The 20484-nt window shown below is 42.4% G+C and overlaps 1 protein-coding gene and 1 long non-coding RNA gene across 7 annotated transcripts in view; both read right to left on the bottom strand.

Annotated features, from left to right (window-relative positions):
* Nucleotides 1–15: 15 nt before the first annotated feature.
* On the bottom strand, nucleotides 16–8434 carry LOC136099260 (uncharacterized). The gene is made up of 3 exons (XR_011738179.1): nucleotides 8206–8434; nucleotides 7918–8023; nucleotides 16–1277 (listed from the first exon to the last, which is right to left on the bottom strand). It is a non-coding gene; the product is annotated as an uncharacterized lncRNA (long non-coding RNA).
* A 3613-nt stretch (nucleotides 8435–12047) lies between these two features.
* The window catches only part of TMEM63A (transmembrane protein 63A), a 33386-nt gene continuing 24949 nt past the window's right edge, over nucleotides 12048–20484 (bottom strand). For 5 of the 6 annotated variants that reach the window (XM_065835245.2, XM_065835244.2, XM_071805943.1 and 2 more), the window contains 5 exons: nucleotides 19452–19557; nucleotides 17628–17795; nucleotides 14155–14270; nucleotides 13740–13802; nucleotides 12048–13162 (listed from right to left, as the gene is read on the bottom strand). In XM_065835245.2, coding sequence (XP_065691317.1) covers nucleotides 12989–13162; nucleotides 13740–13802; nucleotides 14155–14270; nucleotides 17628–17795; nucleotides 19452–19557 — 627 coding nt within the window. In that variant the 3' untranslated portion in view covers nucleotides 12048–12988. The remainder of the gene's footprint in view (nucleotides 13163–13739; nucleotides 13803–14154; nucleotides 14271–17627; nucleotides 17796–19451; nucleotides 19558–20484) is intronic. The other variant, XM_071805945.1, reaches the window with a different exon arrangement.

Raw genomic sequence — 20484 nt, 5'->3', positions numbered from 1 at the left:
TGAAGGCAAACTGCTCAAAGGAAACTAAATGTGAAGGGCTGTATGTTTTTGCCAGCAACAGTCCCTAGTGTGTGCAGTTGAGCTTCAAACACTCTTAAACTGTATCCAGATGACTGATTTCAGTATGGTTTTGTTCTCCAGTCACTTCTGATATACTTCCCTATCCCTGCAAGCACAAGGAAGAATTAATCCACCAATAACACTTGGATGGATTAGTATTATTTCACAATATTAATTGAAATGGAAGCTGTTAAATAACAGTCACTCCAGCAGAGCCCTGCACTGTCCCACAGGGCTTTAGACTCGAGAATACCAAGCCAATGCTCCTGCTGGGCACATATGAATCTCAGTGCTCAAAGCCACCTGATATGCCAGGGCAGAAAATCATTGGCACAGACTGGTGGTGGACCAGCTTGGGTCAGCTTTCTGAGCAGAGACAAGACTTCTCACTACCTTTCCTCCTCCACCTTCTGTGCATCTACACCTGGCACGAGTGGAGGAAGGCAGAGCAGCTCTCAGGTCTCCCTGCACAATTTGACTGCAGTGCTGCCTTGGACCTTCAAAACTGTACTTGAATTTGTTAACGCAGCTAACTGCTTCTAGATTAGTAGTGAGCACTAATTCTACATTTACTTGTAAATGCTTTCATTAGTCAAAATTTGTGTTCTCATTTGCAAAATGTGTGGTTCAGGCTGGTCTGTTTTGGATAGACAGGAAGAAAATACACAATCATTCACTCTGTCTAAAATAGACTCTTCTCAGAGAAGACCATTCCCCAAACTTGTTTCACCTGCAATATACTGAAAAAAGGTTGCTTATTCAGGAGGAATCTGCTCACCTCTTCAAGGACAGCTGTTTACAGGCATCACTGTGCTCCCTCTTGTTCAAGTCTCGACCTCTGACTATTTGTTTCTGCTTTACCTCTGTCCCCTGTGTGGCCTTACGTTTCAGAGCAGGAGATCGTCCTCTCTCATCTTTAACGCGCATGCAGACATCTGCTGTGGTGCTCGGTGCGCTGCCATATCCCCCTACAACTGAATGCTTCCCCAGGGACTGCTCAGTCACAATGCAGATAAAGTAAGTGGGAAGGAAGTTTGCTAGACGATACCTGCCAAACACATTTTCGGATGTGAGTAGAAGGCTCAAAACGTTTTCTCTCACCCTTCTGGAGCAGATCAGCTCGAAGGGGCCCAGCCTCGATGAAAGGAAGCACATCAGGACTCTGCATTGTGATATTCTGTTACAGCAGCTCATCCAGGCTCAGTCACCAATGAGAGCTGGACAAAAAAACCCAAGAGCCTGTAGAACCTTTCTATTTTTAAAAGTGCCTCACAGCGCTCAGCAATCTGAGACAATGATAATGAACAGAGATAGCAAGTGAGCACGTCCTTGCTCTGCTCTGCAGACCAGGTATGTGCACTTCAGCCAACTACAAACATGAACTGCCTACACTAACAGCTTTACTGAGCATAGAAAATGGGTGCTGAGACACTAAATCCAGCACAACGAGTTTGATCAGCTACTGTCCAAAAGAGAAAAAAAATCTGGACAAAAAAGGTATGGGATGCAGAAGCTTAAAAATCAAACAAACACCTGTTAGATAGCAAAGGCTGTTCTGAATCCTGGTATCACACTTCTCAAATCTTAAGCTCACAGCTATCAGAAGCTGTTGTGTTCATCACCTACTTACCTGCACTTAGATACAAAGATTCAGTGAAATACGACAGTGTGAAAGACTATAAAATTCAGCTGTGTGCCAGCTGTAAAGCCTGCCATCAATTCCCCTTCCTGTTTTTCAAAATAATAATCTGTTTTTAGCAAAACACAGCCCATCCCCACTGCCTGTGAGGTTTAATACTAATGAAGTGTTTGTGGGCTACTGATAGCACCTGTGTGTCTTCCTGCAGGGGCAACTCTCCAACAACCCCAGATTTGGATTTGACAACCACCTTGAGTGAATCCAGACTCACTCCTGATACACTCTGGTATTGGCTAACGGGCAATTATTTGCTACAGTACCACAGGCAGTAGTGCAAAAGCCAGTCAGATAATCAAAAATAGTTTTAACATTTCTGTTAGCAAGTAACTGCATATCAGATTATTGCAATAGTAAAAAGCAGTAAGAAAGGACTCTGCTCTGTTATGCTTGTTCTTATTTAAGTGAGCCAGCTGAGTACCTGCCATTCAGACAGTCAATTTCCTTTAACAAGGCCAAATCATAGAGTCATTTTGGTGGGAAAAGAACTTTCAGATCATCAACTCTAACTGTTAATGTGCTGCTGTTGGACTGGCTAAGCTGTTTCTTGGGAATTAGGCTCTTTGAAATAATAACTACGGCCTTCAGAAGAACCCAGAATGGGGTGACACTTTGATCACAGAATCTCGGAATGGTTGGTGTTGGAAGGGACCTCTGGAGATCATCCAGTCCAACCCACCTGCTAAAGCAGGTTCACCCAGAGCAGACCACACAGGAATGTGTCCAGGCGGGTTTGAATGTCCCCAGAGAAGGAGACTCCACAACCTCTCTGGGCAGCCTGTTCCAGGGCTCTGGCACCCTCAAAGGAAAGAAGTTTCTCCTCATACTCAGATGGAACCTCCTGTGCTTCAGTCTGTGCCCACTGCCCCTCCTACTATATCATTGGGCACCACTGAAAGGAGTCTGGTCCCATCCTCTTGACACCCCGCCTTGAGACATTTACAAACATTGATGAGATCCCCTCTCTGCCTTTTCTTCTCCAGGCTGAACAGACCCAGCTCTCTCAGTCTCTTTTCATAAGAAAGATGCTCTAGGCTCCTCATCGTCTTCATACCCCTCTACTGGACTCCCTCCAGTAATTCTTTGTCCTTCTTAAACTGGGGAGCCCAGAACTGTACTGCAGATGCAGCCTCACCAGGGCAGTTTTTTTTGATGCTCAAAACATTCTGTTTTGCTCCAGAGCCCTATCTTGGTGAAACTTCCATTTCTAGACCAAAGCTGCCCCAAAGTCCCTGCTCAAACAAACTGCTGTCCTAACAGCCATTCCTCCGTAAGTTGCTCCAAAACGTGCATTTATCCCACTCTGAAACCAGAAGTAGCTGACCTAAAAAACCTGCTTTTTAATTAGCCCATTACAGCCAACAAAGAGGCTGGATAAAAGAGGTCCAGAATCAGAGAGATGCCACTGAAAAAAACAGAATTTACACTCCGCTCCCCAGCTGAAGTGCTTTGGAAAGTATCTGCTTCTGAGATGGAAAAGCCACTACCTGCAGCCTTTGGACATCTCATGCAACTAAGCAAGACAAGACTTCATGTACATTAAGCAAAAAACTCAGGCATTACTCAAAAGATGAATGAAAAAAAATGAAGAGAAATCACACTTTCATATGAAAAAGGAAGTTAAACCATCGTTTAGCGAAAAATGGAATGTGTGAAGTCTGGCATCACAGTTAGATCTAGATCCATGTGGGGCACTATTCATCACCACTGAGTCAGCAAGAATTGCTTGGGGACAGGGACTGATCAGTTCAAGATAGTCAATCAAATGTACACTCTGTTTTACAGCAGGTGCAATACATAATATGCGTTAAATGAAGATACATTTTCGTCTGAAAGGGGAATGGAAAGATCGTTCTGGATATCGTGGGAAGAGACAAGGAATAAATCCATATTGATTTCAGGAAAGCTTATTTTAAAACACTGAGAAATGATGCCACTTGTTTTACTTGCTGTAATAGCACTTTAAGGAACATAACTCACACTAAAACAGTCTTACTCGGGATTAGTTTTCTTCCATGGAAGAAATATCCTGTGCAGTGCCAGACAGCCCTGATGGTGTTATGCCAATGCTGCCAGAAGAATTAGCCCCATTACAATTGTCAGTTGTCTTCTGGAGAGCAGTACTTATAAACAGATCTGCGCTGAGTGACAGCTCTTTCCCCTTGATAGACGTAGTCCAAACTTCAGTCTTCAAAATACCTTCCTGACTGGATTTTAAGATGTTCAGAAGGACACTCATGCTCTCCCTTGTGTTTTGTAACTGAGTATCTGCAGTTTTGCAGATCGGATTAAAGATAAATGAGATTTAAGTGATGAGTTTCTATCTTCTAAAAAGAAAGATAACCCCCCTTTCCAGCAATGGTTCAAACCACTGCAGATGAGCAGTGCAGAGGGAGCGCAGCACAGAGGTGAACAGAAACACAAGAAGACAAGACTAGACTCAACTGCCCAGCGAGTCAAAGGTACCAACATGACAAACTCAACTATATGTGAAGGCTGACTCACGACTCTTTCAACAGCACCGAAGATGTGCAAGGAGGGAAACCGACGGCTTCACCTTGCCTGCACTGCCTGACCCAGCAGCTGTAAGGGGCCAATGTCCTATTTGCGAAGCCGCCTGCCCCCAGGGCCAAGCGACGGGCTCTGTCTGGCCCTGGCAGTGGCAGCAGCTGCAGGCGGCTCTGCGCCCAGTGAGGGCCCGGCCCGGGGGGGTGACAAAAGAAACCCCTCACTCAGCTCTGAAATTCCTCCCGGTCCCTCACTTGCCCCCCTCACTTGCTCCACATCCAATGCAAAAACAACTTTTGCCTGTCCTGCTGATACTGTTTTCCTGATAAATACCCCATCTATCCTTCCTTTCTAACGCAATCCACCTACTGCTGCTTAGTCCCTGGCTGTCCACTGCACAGGACTATGTGGACGTGTCCCACCCCAAATACAGGGCTGAGAGAGTTTGGGTTGTTCAGCCTGGAGAAGAGAAGGCTCTGGGGAGACCTTATTGCAGCCTTTCAGTACTTGAAAGGGGCCTGTAAGAAAGATGGGGACAGATTTTTTAGCAGGGCCTGTTGTGATAGGACAAGGGGTGATGGTTTTAAACTAAAGGAGGGCAGATTCAGGCTAGATGTGAGGAAGACATTTTTTACAATGATGGTGGTGAAACACCAGCCCAGGTTGCCCAGAGAGGTGGTGGATGCCCCATCCCTGGAGACATTCCAGGCCAGGCTGGACGGGGCTCTGAGCAACCTGATCTGATTCAAGATGTCCCTGCTCATTGCAGGGGGTTGGACTGGATGAGACTTGAAGGTCCCTTCCAACCCAAACTGTTCTATGATTCTATGAGGCAGTCAGACAAGTGATGTCAGCACCTTCCTCTGCAGCAGGGAAAGGCCCAGCCCAGCTCACGTTTTTCCCATCGTCTGTCTGGCAGCCCTCAGCATGACTTCATAAGCTTGGGATGCAGCTCTGCTCCATCTGAACCTAAGTGGTTCCTCTCACTTTTGGGCTACAGCCATCACTGCCTTGTAGGATCTCACCTCTGCTCAGTGCACATCTCCTAAGCTTTCAATTTTCTGCAAAAGGAAGAATTCTAAGAAGAGTTTTATCTTCTAGCACTTCTTAAGCTCTTTTGAAACCAAGCCTGAATTGTTGGGGTGAGTTTGTATGTAAATACACTTGGACCTCTTGAGTTCTACAAATCCTTGTAGAGTCTCAAGGGAACTAAGGTCCGCCACTGCATTTTTCACAGAATCACAGAATGTCCTGAGTTGGAAGGGACCCACAAGGATCGAGTCCAACTCCTGTCCCTGCATATGACAACCCCACAGTTCACACCATGTGTCTGAGGGTGTTGTCCAGTCTCTTCTTGAACACTGTCAGGCTTGGGGCCGTGACACCTCCCTGGGGAGCCTGTTCCAGTGCTCCAGCACCCTCTGGGTGAAGAACCTTTTCCTAATGTCCAACCTAAACCTCCCCTGGCACATCTTCCTGCCATTCCCTTGGGTTCTGTTATTGGTCACCAGAGAGAAGAGATCAGCGCCTGCCCCTCCTCCTTCCCTGGTGAGGAAGCTGTAGCCACCATGAGGTCCTCTCCTCTCAGTTTCCTCCAGGTTGAACAACCCAAGTGACTTTAGCTACTCCTCATATGGCTTCTTCTACAAACCTTTCACCAATTTTGCAGCCCTTTTTGTCTCCATGGATTTTTTTTTTTTGTATTACTCCCAGTCTTTTGTGGCTGATAAAAATTTTTGCAGTGATCAGAATACATTCTCAATCTTCCTGAGAAACCAGAGACAAAGAGGAATGAAGTAACATCTCACAGAAACTGAGCAGAAGAACCCACTGCAGAACACAAATATAATTAATTCTCCTACCTTTGCCACTCTCTCTTTTCCATTTCGAACCTAAATAACAGAAATAATTGCCTAAATGATTCCTCTTAAAAAGTGCACAACTGATTTATTTCTCAATTTTTGCCCTTGTCTTCCAGCAGATTCAGATTTCTGGTCTCAGTAAGGAACAAATTCTTCCTATTGTAAGGAACAATTTTGAAGTTACTGACATCAAGTATAGGATAATAAGAAAAGCCTACTCCATTCTCTGAAGCCAGAACCCTGTCATAAAAAAATTAAATGCTTGTATCCAAATTACAGTACTTAACAATTCTTTAAATCACTTCCTTCTCCATTTTCCTATGTAGCGATAGCTGCTGGTTTTATTTTTCTATGTCTATAGATGAAGGGGAAAAAATATAATGACAATTTGCCTTAGGAAAAAAAAATCTAATTCAAAATAAGTTTTGACGTGGAACATCTTCACTTGAAAGCAGCAACTTGGTACTTTACATTTCAAGAGAGCAGGCTGTAACAGAGCTAATCGATCTGAAAAGACAAGTATAAAACAGCACTAAATGCATGAAAGATTCTCATACAGAAGGAAAGTGAGCTGTGCACAAAAATGCATCTGTTTTACATTCCCTCTGCTCTCAGTCTTCCTCCTGTACTGCAACTTTTCTTTTTTTTAATAAGCATCTGAGAAGCACAACAGATAGATACCTTTCAAACCCAGTCCCTGAATTCCATCACAAACTTACAGTATTTTGCATCACTACATAAAAATCGGAGCTTCACAACCACACAGCAGGTAACAAATTCTGGCTCCGATTTTATTTAGGGGTATCTTATGACATACCAAATATTTGATTTCCAGAACTCTATTTTAAACATCACTTTTGAGAACAGGACCTTCGTTAACTATTAAGCAGCACTTAATTAACCACTGAGTCTAGAAAAAGACGTGAAACGTTCCATCTCTTCTGGGCTATTTACAGTCCCACCCATTCCCACCTGAATACCACGCACAGACCTAGTACAGACCGTTCATTCGAGGCTATCAGATCTTGCAACTACTGTCCTATGACTTCTCAGAAAAAGCTGGTTTACTGTAAGACCTAAACATAAACATGAGTTTAGAGTCTGGAAGATAAAAGTGTTTTAAGGCCCTAAAATGACACTATCGTATCTGTGTTATATTATATGTATCACACATCTATCACATCATAGGGAAATGAGATGGGATGAAGCTCTGGACTGCTGAAGACCACAAACTTTATATCAATAGATGCTGACAAACCAATTTCAGAGAGATGACAACTAAGAATCGGAGAATTTGGGTCGTTTTAGACACAAATACAATATACTGAACCTTCTGAACATCTATCCAGCAGGAGGTAACTCAAGGTCTGAGGAGGGTTACAGCAGAATTAATATAATTTCTCCCTGACAGACAATATCATCTCTACCTATTTATTTGGCGGGGAGGGAGGGAAGGGAGCGGGGCAAAAAAAGCATGCACAAAACAAAGAGAAGCTTTTGAGCAGGAAGTCAAATACAGTAGTAAGAAGTGGTCTTTTTAAAATACACACTATTAATCTAACCCGACTTGAGGAAATCTAATCATTATGGACACTTCCAAACCAGAACTTTAGTGGAAAGAATATTCCATGCAGAACTGAAGTTAGAAATATAGTTAGCTACTTAAGTTAGTGAAATCCTTATTTAACACCACATAGTATTACTTTCCATTAGCCATACAAGTTGGTTGAGGTGGGACTTTTGATCCATTTGAAGGTGAGAAGATCAGATACGTTTTACACCAGAACTTACCTAGGAAGGCAGGAAATAAGCTGCTACAGATGGGACCAAATTCTCCTCCAGGAATGCAACGTTTGTTTTCAACCAGGAATCCAGAGTCACCCTCTACTGCAGGCTCCTGTTTGAAACACATTAGTAACAGAGGCACACTGAGTAAGGATAAACAGCTTTGTATACTACACCAGTTAATTCATTGGGCCACATTTGCTGTTTCATCAAAAGAATTAAAAGCTAATTACAGTACATGCAATAGAAAGACAGCTGATCTTGATACACACTCTCCAAACAACAAATGCTTACAGGCTCTGCTGATAACAAACAAGTGAAGATAATCCAGCAGTTCTGTGTCTGAGCACAGGGAAGTTGCACTTGCTGCAGCTGAGGTGCAATGGCCTGACCAATAGCATGAGGGTACAGCAAGAGCCAGGAGTTAACCCAAGAACCAAAAATTAGAGGGAAGATTGTTCTGTTATAATTGTGCAATTTGCAATGTGTCTGCTTTTGGTCAATTCCTTTCCCTTTTGATGTGTCAGACAGCTGTCCTCAGAAAGAACAACTTCAGTACCTCTGAAGTATCTGAAACCAGCACTTGCAGCTGTTACAGACAGGTGACAAGCAGAATCATTTGAGCAGTCCTTAGATTAGACAGAGAAGGAATTTGCAAGGCCAGTTTAAGAAGACACGTGTCCTCTTTGAGTGTTATGACCCTGGGCATCATTTGGAATTAAAAGTATTTCCTTGTATTGTTGCAGTTCAGAGACAATAAAGTGCATCTTTTCTTTGTACTCAATGGATGTGTGTTTGTGTTAGTGACAGACAAAGACCTCATCTTCCCAAATCTTCCCGTGCCTCTCGCCTCACTTTTGCTAAGAGCCAGGAGAACAACTGTGGTCTGCTCCTCCTGGGACAAGCTTCTTGTAATGCATGAAAGTAAAAGGCATCCAAATGCTAATAAATTAACTACCTGTAGATCAGACCTGAGAAAAGTTTCAGCTCTTCTGCTGACACCTGCAGGTGAGCACAGCTGGGAACTGGATTTCTGCAAAGAAACAGAAAGAACATGGTCTAGTGCTACACTGAAGCATTTAAAAGCTTAGCACAGAGGTCTGCGTTGGGCTTGAAACATGGGGAAAGCCCAAAGGAAAACAAAGAATGAGCGTGTGCACCTGATGCAAATGAGAAATTGCAATCACTTGGGTGCTGAGGATGTGTTGTAACAGGGCTGGAGGTGAACCAGACCAGGCACAGAAACAGAATAAGCTGGAACTGGCACAGAGGTAGGTGTACCTACACAAGCCAAGTTTTTTTTTTACAGTCTCAGCATACCACATGGCATTTTCTTCACTATGGAAGAAAGTAATCTATAGTGAAGTCTTTGCAGAAGTAAACTGAATTGTAAAAATATCAAACAGGCTCTGTTCTTCAACTTTGAGAGTTTGTCCCCTCGGTTGCATCACAGCGATGGCATCACAGACCACGCTGTAGGACTGACTCATGTGTGAGTGTCAGACTTGTCCAGGATTCAGGTTCCAAAGGAGCACTGCTGGTGGCAGCTGCCAGAACCCAAGGAAGGACTTTGCGAGGAGCGAGGAGGGGGAGGAGTTGTTCCAACTGAGCAATGCGAGGCGAGCAGCAGGCGCGGGATCTCGGCAAATATGGCTTCTGGGAGCTACGATCAGTAACTCCAGCTGGGCCATTTGCTTAGGCTTCCTGCCAAAAGATTTATAAAAAGAACAGTAAAGAATGTGCAATGGCTTTAAATATGAATTTCAAATCCAGCACAGCCAATATCCACATTTGTTGAGACTTCCATCCCTCAGCTTTTCTCTAAGGCTCAGCAAGGAATGCAAGGACTTTCTCCTGCTGATCTAATTTTATCCTCTCCGAGACATCCACCAGCATGAAGGAATGAATTAGAGTCAGTGCAGTTTCCTAATTACTTCCAGCCCTCAGATAAAGACATAAAAGATACTAGGAAAGCAAGCACAACATAGCAAAGCTGATAAACCAGCCTTTAATTTGTGTGTTGCTATACATGGAGGTCTTGTGGTAATTTACTAATAAGTGATTCCAGCCTTTACTTAAACTAATGCATGTCCCAATACCATAAACATTTCTGGGAGTTTGACTGCAACAGAGTACAGTGGCAAACAAGAGCGGCTGCTCCATGAAAAATGAAATACGCAGGTGACTTCCCCATCAGGCACATGAACCGGTTCCCCAAATGCCAGCAATGACTCTTTAGCAAGATGCAACTTCCCATTACCCAGCAGGTTTTCCGTACACTGTATCAGAATTACGTTAGTGTGACTGGAGGTGGGTTTATGCAAGTTCACAGGAGAGCTGGCCCAATCTGTGCTGAACCTGTGCCAGCCACCAGGAGCTCCACTACCGATGTTCAGCATCCTTCCAAGCGCAAAAAGGAAATCCGACTATCAAAAGTTTGTGTCCTTAATAAGACATATAGAATCTCACAATGAATATCAAAGGTCACTTGTTCAAAAAAGTTACACCACAAAGCATAAAAATCCCACAGTGTCAGCATTGTAAACAGATCAAGTGTGGTAGCTGAATCATTTATTGGATTCTTCAATTAGTATATACATCGAGCATCCACTGCTTCTGCAGATCCTGTATGAGATGGAGTGCTACAGCTGGAAATGAGTCAGAACAACCACAGACCCCTGATCTGATTAATACAACAGGCTCTGTCTCCTCCTTCTGTCTGCACATCTGTATGAGAGACTCAGGGATAAGTAAAAAAAAAAAAAGTGAAGTCTGTTGGTTTTCTTTTTTGTTGGCTCAAACACCAAACTTAAACAGCAGTTTGTATCCAGGGTACACACCACATAATACCATGGTCACTAAAAAAACCCTCACAATACTCAGTGTACATATCACTTCTAGTAATACCGTGATTGCTAAAAATCAAAACACGCCCCCCTTTGAACACACACGTACACCCCCCCCACCCCCTCACTAAACTGCAACACCAAAGTGATAAAGAAGTCTAGAAGTCTGACACAAACCCACTAGAAAGGGCTCCTCACTTGCCTTTTAAGAACCAAGAGGAATTCATTGAAAAGCTGCTAACTCGGGTTAAGAGGAATGAGGAAACTAAGTCCCTCTCAAAAGAAAAGTATATAAGTAATTCGAAGTAGTAGCACTCTGTAAAAGACATGGCAAGAGAAAACGGGCTTTGAATATAAAACCTTTATTAAAATGTTGTCTTTCTCCACAACTTTTTGATTTCATTCAGTTTTGACTCCAGGAATTTCTTTTGTGTGTTTTAAGGGTTCTTTTTTTAAGTGTTGATACTTTTATCAAGAATATCAGCAGTTGGCTGCTGCTCAACTTTCACGTGAGGATTATTGAAGCCAAGTGAAGAATCCAAAAGTTAGCGATACAGGCAGCGAGCCTACGTGCTGAACCAGAAGATCTTGTAAATTTACAGAGCTAGGAGACCTCTTGCAGGTAGTTGGATAAATGTACAATCAACATAAAAATGTTAACTCATGGACGTCCAGTTTCTTGTGCTTGTCTGCACATAAAGCGGGTTGTGAATACCGTTTCACGTGAATGGAAGGAAAAAAACTTGTTGAAATTATTTAAATGGTGGTTATTGCAAGTTTTGTACGAGAGGGTACTGACTTAGATTATTAGATGTACCTTAACAGGACAGGCTCTTCATCAGCGTTATCAGCACTCTGCAGGGTCCTTCTTGCAGCAGGGCAGGTCTCCTGCTCAGCATCTGTCCAGAGCGCTGGGCTGGGGGAGCTGGGGGCAGCCCTGCAAGACACTGAACATCCGCACGCACTTGTTTATGGCACAAATTCTACTCCAATCTCAAGATGATGCTGCTTCACAGACATGCTAGAAAAGGTCAAGTTCAGGAACTAACAGTTTAACAATGAGCAGACAAGCAGAGGGCAAAAACATTCTGCTACCCAAAGGTCACCAAGTTTCATTCCCTAGAGCGATTTTAAAGTATTCAAATCTCTCATGGGACACACTGTCATTCTAAGCCTCATGACAGTGCTCTTAGGAACAGTTCATGACACTGACCATGCTGTGAGGCAGCTACCAAAAGAGCTGTTTCAATACACAAAGAAAAAAAATAAATCAATCGAGACAGCCTGAAATTTCTCTGAACTCAGTGTTTTATTGCTTTGTGATTGTTACACTTTGACACAATGTACCTTGGAATAAATTGGCACCTACTGCATAATTTAAAAACTTATTATCTTACAGTTCATATATTTGGCACTATAGAGAAAACCCAGAGATCCGTCATTTTGACCCAAGATTAAAAGAAAGATAAAAAGTTTACATCCTTTATTGCTGGCAGGTGAACTTGCATTGTGGAAGGCCCTTAAAAATAGTGAACAGAAACAAACTAAACGTCCTCCAAAAATATATATATAAAAACAGTATCAGATAAATTGCTCCCTTCTTTACACCAGTCTCTTTGCTTTAGTATTTTTAGCACTCAAGTGCACAGTAACTCCCTCATCTCTTTAAAGGAAAAAAAAGTAACGTGGTCAAATCTACACTGACTACTTTTGGTGGCAAGAGGAGAGACCCACACGCCATCCTCAGCGCCCATGAAATAGCATTTTCATCAAAAGTGACATCACCTCAGGATTTAACATATCCCGAGAGGTTTATAAATACTAACGGGGGTTTTTAACATTTTTTTTTAAAGCTAGAATTATTCTGAATAAATACAAGACAGCTTTTAATAGCTGCATTTACTTTGGTGACCAGTTGTCTATAAAGCAGCATAAGTTATCTTCATAAGGCAAGTGGTGAGATAGCGTAAGTGAAGTCCCTGAGGATCAGCATCTCTGTGCTCCACATGTTTGTTCCACGCTGTGTGTGTCGACAGCATGGAAAACAATCAGGCCCAAGGCAGCTGCTTTTTCATCTCCAAACACAGCTGCAGACCACACAATGAATTATTTCTGTACCTCTTTTGTAGGCAAGAATATGTAAATTAAACAGAATACTTAGTAGGTGGCAGTGGGGAATTAGTTCTCCTAAACCTGGACCAAGTGCTCCACCTCGTGTTAGTCCCTGGCATTCAAACTGAACTTTTCGATGCCGGCTCAGTGATTGCAGGTCCAGCAGAATAGCTTATGATTCCTTCTGCCTTGGAACTAGTGTTGCCCATGGTGCCATATGACTGCTGCTGCTCCTCAGGGGCAAGCATCGTCCTTTCTGTAGAATCAGGATGCAAAACTCGGGGGACGTACATCTGAAAGCACAAGCGTTAAGAATTTTACTAGTCTCTCAAAGTATAACATTGGGATAATTCACCCAGGATAGTTTTTCCCCTCACCACTTTTCTTTTCATCCATTTCCCATTCTTCACCTTAACACTGAAGGCTTTTTGCACCCTAATGGATGCTTCCCAGTGCAACACATGTAGACTGGCACAAAGCCTCTACTTGCACTTCAGTCCTACATCCTTTTTAGTGACATGGCAGCTAAGACCTGCTATGCATCACAACTTTCAAGATCACAAAGCAGCAGCAACTGTCTGCACTTGGCAGTTGTCCAGAAGTGAGGATCTGCCTGGTGTAAGGCCCAGAACACAGCGTACAGAGTTGCTGCAAGCAGTGTGTCTCAACTACTCCTAACGGGTCAGCCGAAGGTACTTCTGGAACAGCCACAGAGCCCAGCTGCACAGCTCTCTGGTCCCACATGCATATGGGAAGTCCCACAGTCCATTCACACTAATATGTGCTACCTGAGCTCTTTGGTAAGCAGGGTGAGAAAGTAAGTTTTTCTAGGAAGCGTTAAGGTATTAATAGAAACTCTCAAGTTCTTACAGAAGATGTTGGGATGGTTGGTGCATCTGTGCTGCTTGCCCTTTCACCATGCATTTCTTCTATCTGTAACCAGTAACAAGTGGGAAAAAGAAGAGAGACAATATCAAAATGGTAAGTCAAAACAGTATAGAAAGATTGTAAGTGCCCCAAAATCTGCACAGAGAGATCTCTGTGCAGTGCTGCTGCTCTCTCCTCCAATCTTCTTGCACAATTCTTCCATACTGCTCTTTCCTTCCAAATTCAGTTCCTGTTATCACAGACAGCTACTATCAGCCCTCTTTAGCTATCTTGGAGGAACGAACCTTTGTGGGCAGACGCTTCCAGCAAGAAGGCACAAAACAACCCAGCAGAAATAGCTGGTGCTACCCCAAGCACACACGCAGGTGCTGAAAGGTGTGAGGTGTCCATCACTTACCTTATAATTCAGTGGGCTCAGGTACTTAAAACAGCCAAAAATAGTATAAGCCAAGCAAATAAAAATTGTGATGTTGACGACTATGAAGGTAAACATGGTTGTAGGTGCTTTAAAGCCTAGAAAAATATTCAGAGAATACAATATAAAAATACATAGCAGGAAAATAACAAATGAACTTTTACTTTATCTTCCCTATTTTCAGAAGCCTTGTGTTTGTTTTGTTGTGTTTTTTTTTTTTGGTTTTGTTTTTCCTTAGAGCACTGGACACACCACTTCCAGCCACAAACAGGAGAACCCTGTTATGCACAAAGCTCGCTAACTGGTAAAATTGCTGAGCAAGCTGTTTTCCCAGCTTCCTTAAAGGCCAAGAAAGGCAGCTACAATACTTGAATGATAAACAAGACTCAGAGCAACTCTTCCTCCCTCAGCCATTTATTCTGGACCCACTTCTAAAATACTTTCATTAATGATCTGTGAAATGTATATAGATAGAGTCTGTTTATGAAATGTAATGATGGCACTAAACTAGATGGCCTGCAAACAACCCAAAGGAAAAAGAAATAATAGGGAAAAAAAACCAAACCAAAAATGACCTTGACAGACTACACAACTCCATGCTCTTTCCAGGGGAAAAGAAAAAACAACTCGACTAAAAATAAAATGCGAGATGAAACTGTATGCAGAAAACTGTAAATAGCGACAATATGGAAGGAAAAATGAAATTTAGGTATGAGAGATAACAAGCCAGTAGCACTGCAGAATACAACTGATGATTACAAACTGAAAAGCAGTCAATAGTGTGATGCTATCACAAAACATGGGAAAAAGAAGCGAGACTCCGGTACCTATACAAAACAATTTGGTGATACTGAACCTTCAACTTGGGCAGCCTTGTCCGTGTTGGACATCATGATAAAATATGGACACAACTGAAAGCCAAGGAAAATGAACAAGAGAAGAAACTGCGTAAATATGAACTAAGCTGAACAGTAAGTTTTTCTTCAGAGGCGGGAGGAGAGACAGAGAGACTACAGGAAACAAGGTGGCAGCAGCATCTAGTATGGAAAAAGTTATAATGATTACAGTGACTTGTAATCCCTCAGTTCCACTGGGGAAATATTCTGAAAAAATTCTCATTTTGCAGCAAAGAGGACTTAAATATTACATTAGGAGGCAAAAACCAAACAAACACAAAGAACCAAAACCCCCACAAGCAAACAACAACGACAAAACCCCTAGCTGTTTCCAAGCTTCTTTAGTCAAAAGAGACAACCCCAACCCTCAGATATTTTTGTGGTAAGCCCAGCACAGGCAGTGGCACCGAAAAGTTTTACTTTTTAGCTGGTTATAGAAGTCCTGTGCAGGTCCATTCATGAGGGGAGAGAAAGAACACCACACACACAAAACCAAACCCCACAAACATGTCATGGTTCAAACCAAAAAGGGAAGTGAAAAACCCTCCCTACGGGTATTCCAGAATGCCCTGGAGAAGAGGTGGTTTTCACATGTGCAGGTTACATCAGTATTTACCTTCTGATGAGGCATGTCCACACCAAAGCCAATGTCTGGTGGGAACCACAAGGCAAATAGCAGAGATGAGGGAAGAAATAATCTCCAAAGCTCAGTTTTCCCTGCTGCCAGCTCTGGAGAACATGGGACACCAGCAACTGTCCCAGGAGACAGAGGTGGTGAGGGGCCCAGTAGTGCTTTTGGTGTAGAGTGGATGGAGGGCACAAGAGCTGGGGAAAAGAGCAGCGACTGAGAAGGAAACAGCTGACACCAGTACAGGCTGTCACCTCTGGATGTAGTCAAGCGATATTTGATCCAGCCTTACATTAATAATAATGAGTGAGAAAATACCGCACTCTGCAACCAGACCGAAATATCCATACCAGGCAAACTACACCAATCAATGACTAAGCAATCAAGCTTTACACACTCATCAACCGATTTATTTAGCAGATAAGGAAGCAGGGCACTCTTCCCCCTCCTTCCCTTTCTTTGGCACAAGGAACAGAAATGAAATCAATGCTAATGAAATCAAAATCTCAAGTTCCTACCTCTCAGACTCACATTGCTTGGCTAGACTGCCCCATGCACCGACAAACCACCAAACAACATCCTGCAAACAGGATCCTCTCTACTGACCAAGCCAAGCATTGTAATCCAGTCTGTGTTTTCCATTACACTTTCATGACAAATGATGGTTTCACCGCAAATGCAGAACCAGAAAACATCATTATAAAGATTTGTTATTACACCAGAATTTTCCTTTATAACAATTAAAGAGGCACATGAATTGCTGTGTGTTTGGAGTTGATTTTTCTAAAGCATGCTCTAGAAATTCTGCTGTTATTTTAGAGGACATGGATTTGTTGGTCTTTGTGGTTGCAAAGACGGCACTCAAAACAAGAGGAAAAATCCAAACACCTCTCAAACATGCAAGTAACGCATGGACATCTGCTGAAATCCATGAACAGCCTGAAGCAATTGTTCCGAGTGGCTCTTACATCCACAGGGAGCTGTCTCTGAAGTTAAATGACAATCTGCCAGCAGTATCTTTTTCACTACTAGTGTGCTAGAAAAACATAACACAAGCACAGTCATTTGTCACCAGTGCTGTGAAGGCAGAGAAGAGGGCAAAATACAGTTAGATATAAATGGCCTCCTTCCCAAGAAGCGAAGCTCAGCTCCTTCCAGTGTCACTGGCATCCCTGTTCCACACCAAATGCTTCCTCCTATATCATGGATAAAAAGCCATAAGCTATAGCCTACTTTTTCTGATGTCAGAGCTGTTACTACACCACAGCCACTACTATCAAGGCCAAATACTTGCAAAATAAAGCATGTCCCCATTTTTAAAATAAATTACACACAAAACATGAGGTTTTAAAGTACAATATGGAGGAGAGCCACCATCTCACTGCAGCCTACCACGTAAAATGACTGATGACACAGAACACAAGTCTTACTGGCATTAACCAACACTTTAACGTTGTTGTTTTTTTTCTAAATGAGAGCAGTACAACAGAGGCAGTAGCCAATTCACCCAGGCAAATTAAACTCATGCACAGACTACTCAAATTCAGGTAGTGAAGCCAGAGGCTGCCTTACTAGAAAGAGTTAATTCTGAATAGATTTTTGTTTTATTTAATGATGTTTATTGCCTGCCATTCCACAGTTCAGCTGGCCAATTCAAACTCTACAGATTTAGGAAACACATGATCTCCTATAAAACGAAGAAATACGAAGCTCCATGTTATCAGTTTTAAGTTAACATGAGCCACCTCCATCAGATGATCTTGTGTAAGCTGCCAACGTTGTGTAATTCAGTACCACAAGTAACCACCGCGAATTCCCATTTATGCAAGCAAAAAGGAAAGCCCACAAAGCCTACAAAAGTTAACATGTAATCTGGGTAAGTTGGCAAGAGAGGTACGACCAGCTTCTAGATGGAACAAGGTGATACTTACCTAACCGCAAAAACGAGAAAAAGAAGAGCCAGAAAAGGCAGAGAATCGGAGCTGCAAGGGCCTGATTCACAGCTGCAAAGTGCATCTTCTTCTCCAGCTTGGCAGGGAGATAAGCATAGTAAAGGTTGTAACGGTCAACCATGTGCTTCAGGAGCATGTATATTAAACCTGGAGGGGAAAAAAGGAGAGCCAAGAAGAGGTTGTTGGAGGCTTGATAAAAATCAGCAGTTCTGTGAGATCTACACTAAACAAGTGACCGAAAATCTAGATACAGCCCAAACAGGAATGAGGTACAGCTGCACGACAGCAGCCTGCGCCAATTTCTTATCCCCAAAAAAAGCCAGTTACTGCTGTAACGGCTATGAATTATAGCAGGTCTCGTATGCAGCAGCACATTCAGATATTTACAACCGCACACAAAACAAAATGTAAATAAATATCAAGCATATTGTTACAAAAAAAAATTGGCCGCATTCTTCCAATAATGAAGTTGTTGATTAAAACCAGTTCTGAATTATATCTAATTTAGCTAATTAAATTGGATCTAGCTCTCTAAGAATCTGGATTACAAAAGGAAAACATCAAATATATAAAATTATTTAGTACTACTTATGCCTGATAAACAGGTTTCTAAAATGGAAATATCTGTAGCTGCTGAACCGATCTTTTTTATACATAATTCTTATGACAATCCAGAACCTCTGTGAACAAAGATGCAATAAATTAAGATATAGATCATGTCACAGCCACTGAAGATGGACAACTGTCCACGAGTTCTAGATAGATTTGAAGTTTCTTGCATTCCCATACAGGATTTAATGGCTGGTACGGGAAGAAAAAAGTAGTCAAAGCCAGATACACAGGCAATGTAAGGCAGAAATGTTTTGTTCGTGGGACAGAGATAAGCCAACTGAATAAGAGAAACATCCTAGAAATAGATCTGGAGACCTTCTCAGGGTTCTATTGGAGCTCCACCCACACCACAGGCCAGCTGTACTCCACCCACATGCCCTGAACTCCCAGGTAACCAGATTTCTAAGCCAGCAAATCTACCAGAGGATCCTGCATCTCCTTCTCCAGCCAAGGGGCAGCTATATTGTTCACCATATGGTTTGTCCCAGCAAAGCAGTCAGCACACCGTCAGGTCACATCCCTGCAGCCAGGACCACGGAGCATAACACAGCTGCCCACAGCACAGTGATGACGACAGCCCCTTCCGTCATTCTCATTCAGGATGGGGAATTTTAGATAAAATGGTTTGCAATGCAGAAGAGCTGCAGTAGTGAAAAGGATGGGTAGTTTTCCAGTCTCTTGCTACGGAATCAACACGTTTATTTTTGCGCTTCATTTTACATACTTCAGTCAAACTTCAGGACAGAAGTTATTTCAAATGTGCCTAAAGGATTCGGGGATCAGAATGTCTCAAGTTTGGTGGCTTAAGGTGGCTCTCCAGGCTGGGTAGCCTCTACAGTTTGCTTCTTCCAGAGCTCAAGTACCCAGACATTAAAATATAATCCCCTCATCCCCAAACCTACCTAAACTCTTATGCTTAAGAATCACCAGAGCTAGTACACTCAAACTTGAGAAATAAAATATGCATCTAAAAGACACTAAATACACTTTGAACTTCTAAAGCCAGTACAAGAGCTAAGTATTTCCCTATCTTCTGTCCCATTTTTCCAGAAGAAGGGAAGGAAACTTGTATCCAAGTACTAAGGATTATCAGCATTTCAACTGGAGTAAGAACACAGAACCAGGCCTTCCAAACCTCCCATATGCCCCCACCTCACTCACACAGCACCCAGAGCTCATCGCAACACTTACCGAACGGGACAATGATGGGACACGTGATGCTGTAGGCCATGATGACTGTGAACACACACAACATCCAGGCGTACATCGCTCCAAACTCATATTCAAATGCTTGTTGCTAGGAACAAACCCAAAAGACCCAAAACTCTCATCTCACTCTATCAGTGTGTCAGGAGTCAAGAACAGATTCACAAAAGTAACAATTCACCTTCTCTTATTCTCTACCAATGAGAGATCAGTTATTTTCCTAAGAAGCATAAATGACGTAATTAGATAGATGAAGTATTGTGCATTTTAAGCATCTGCACTTCCAGAAAACATGCTGCTTCTTTCATAGCCTTAAACTAATTCCTCAGGGAATCTACTTTCATCTATAAGAAGTGACAACTTAAAACCACAAGGCAGAAAATAACTGTGCGAAACTTGGAACCTTCATCTCACAGCAGATTCCATTGATTCTCTACTGTTCCTTGTGTTAGCTTTCCCAGTAGGGCAAGCTCAAGATATCAAAGCTTTGGTGTGGCCAGTATTCCCGCTTTTTCCTCTTGGGATGAGGAAAGCAATATAAATAATTTCAATCAGAGCAAGGAGTAATACACAACAGTTAAGAGAAGTGAACATTTAAAGGGAACCCGCTCACTCATAAATAATAACAATAAAAAGAAAAAAAAAAAAAAAAAAAAACCCAAACGAACACAGGGGCAGCTGCATACAGGCTTAAGTTCCCATTTTAACACCTGAAATTCCAAGCTGCAAGATCATCTGGAAGTGAAAGTGCACCACATAAAATCGAACCTAGACAATAAACACATATTTTGCTAAGTGTATGTTCAGATTAAAGTAAGTTGTATACACCTATGGGCTGACAGAAGACTATAGAGGGACTGAATTTAAAGAAACCCGAAGTTCAGACTACAAGATAAAACCAGAATTATCCTACGAAATCCAAATAATAAAACTCTGACTTGGAGTCATAAAGAAAATAATACCTTAAGTTCAGAGCTCAGGTTTTCATTTTTTTTTTACCATCTCTGACTTGAATAAA

The sequence above is a fragment of the Patagioenas fasciata genome, chromosome 3 (assembly GCF_037038585.1).
Source record: "Patagioenas fasciata isolate bPatFas1 chromosome 3, bPatFas1.hap1, whole genome shotgun sequence".
NCBI classification, from domain to species: domain Eukaryota; kingdom Metazoa; phylum Chordata; class Aves; order Columbiformes; family Columbidae; genus Patagioenas; species Patagioenas fasciata.
This window is presented reverse-complemented; position numbering and strand designations above follow the sequence as displayed.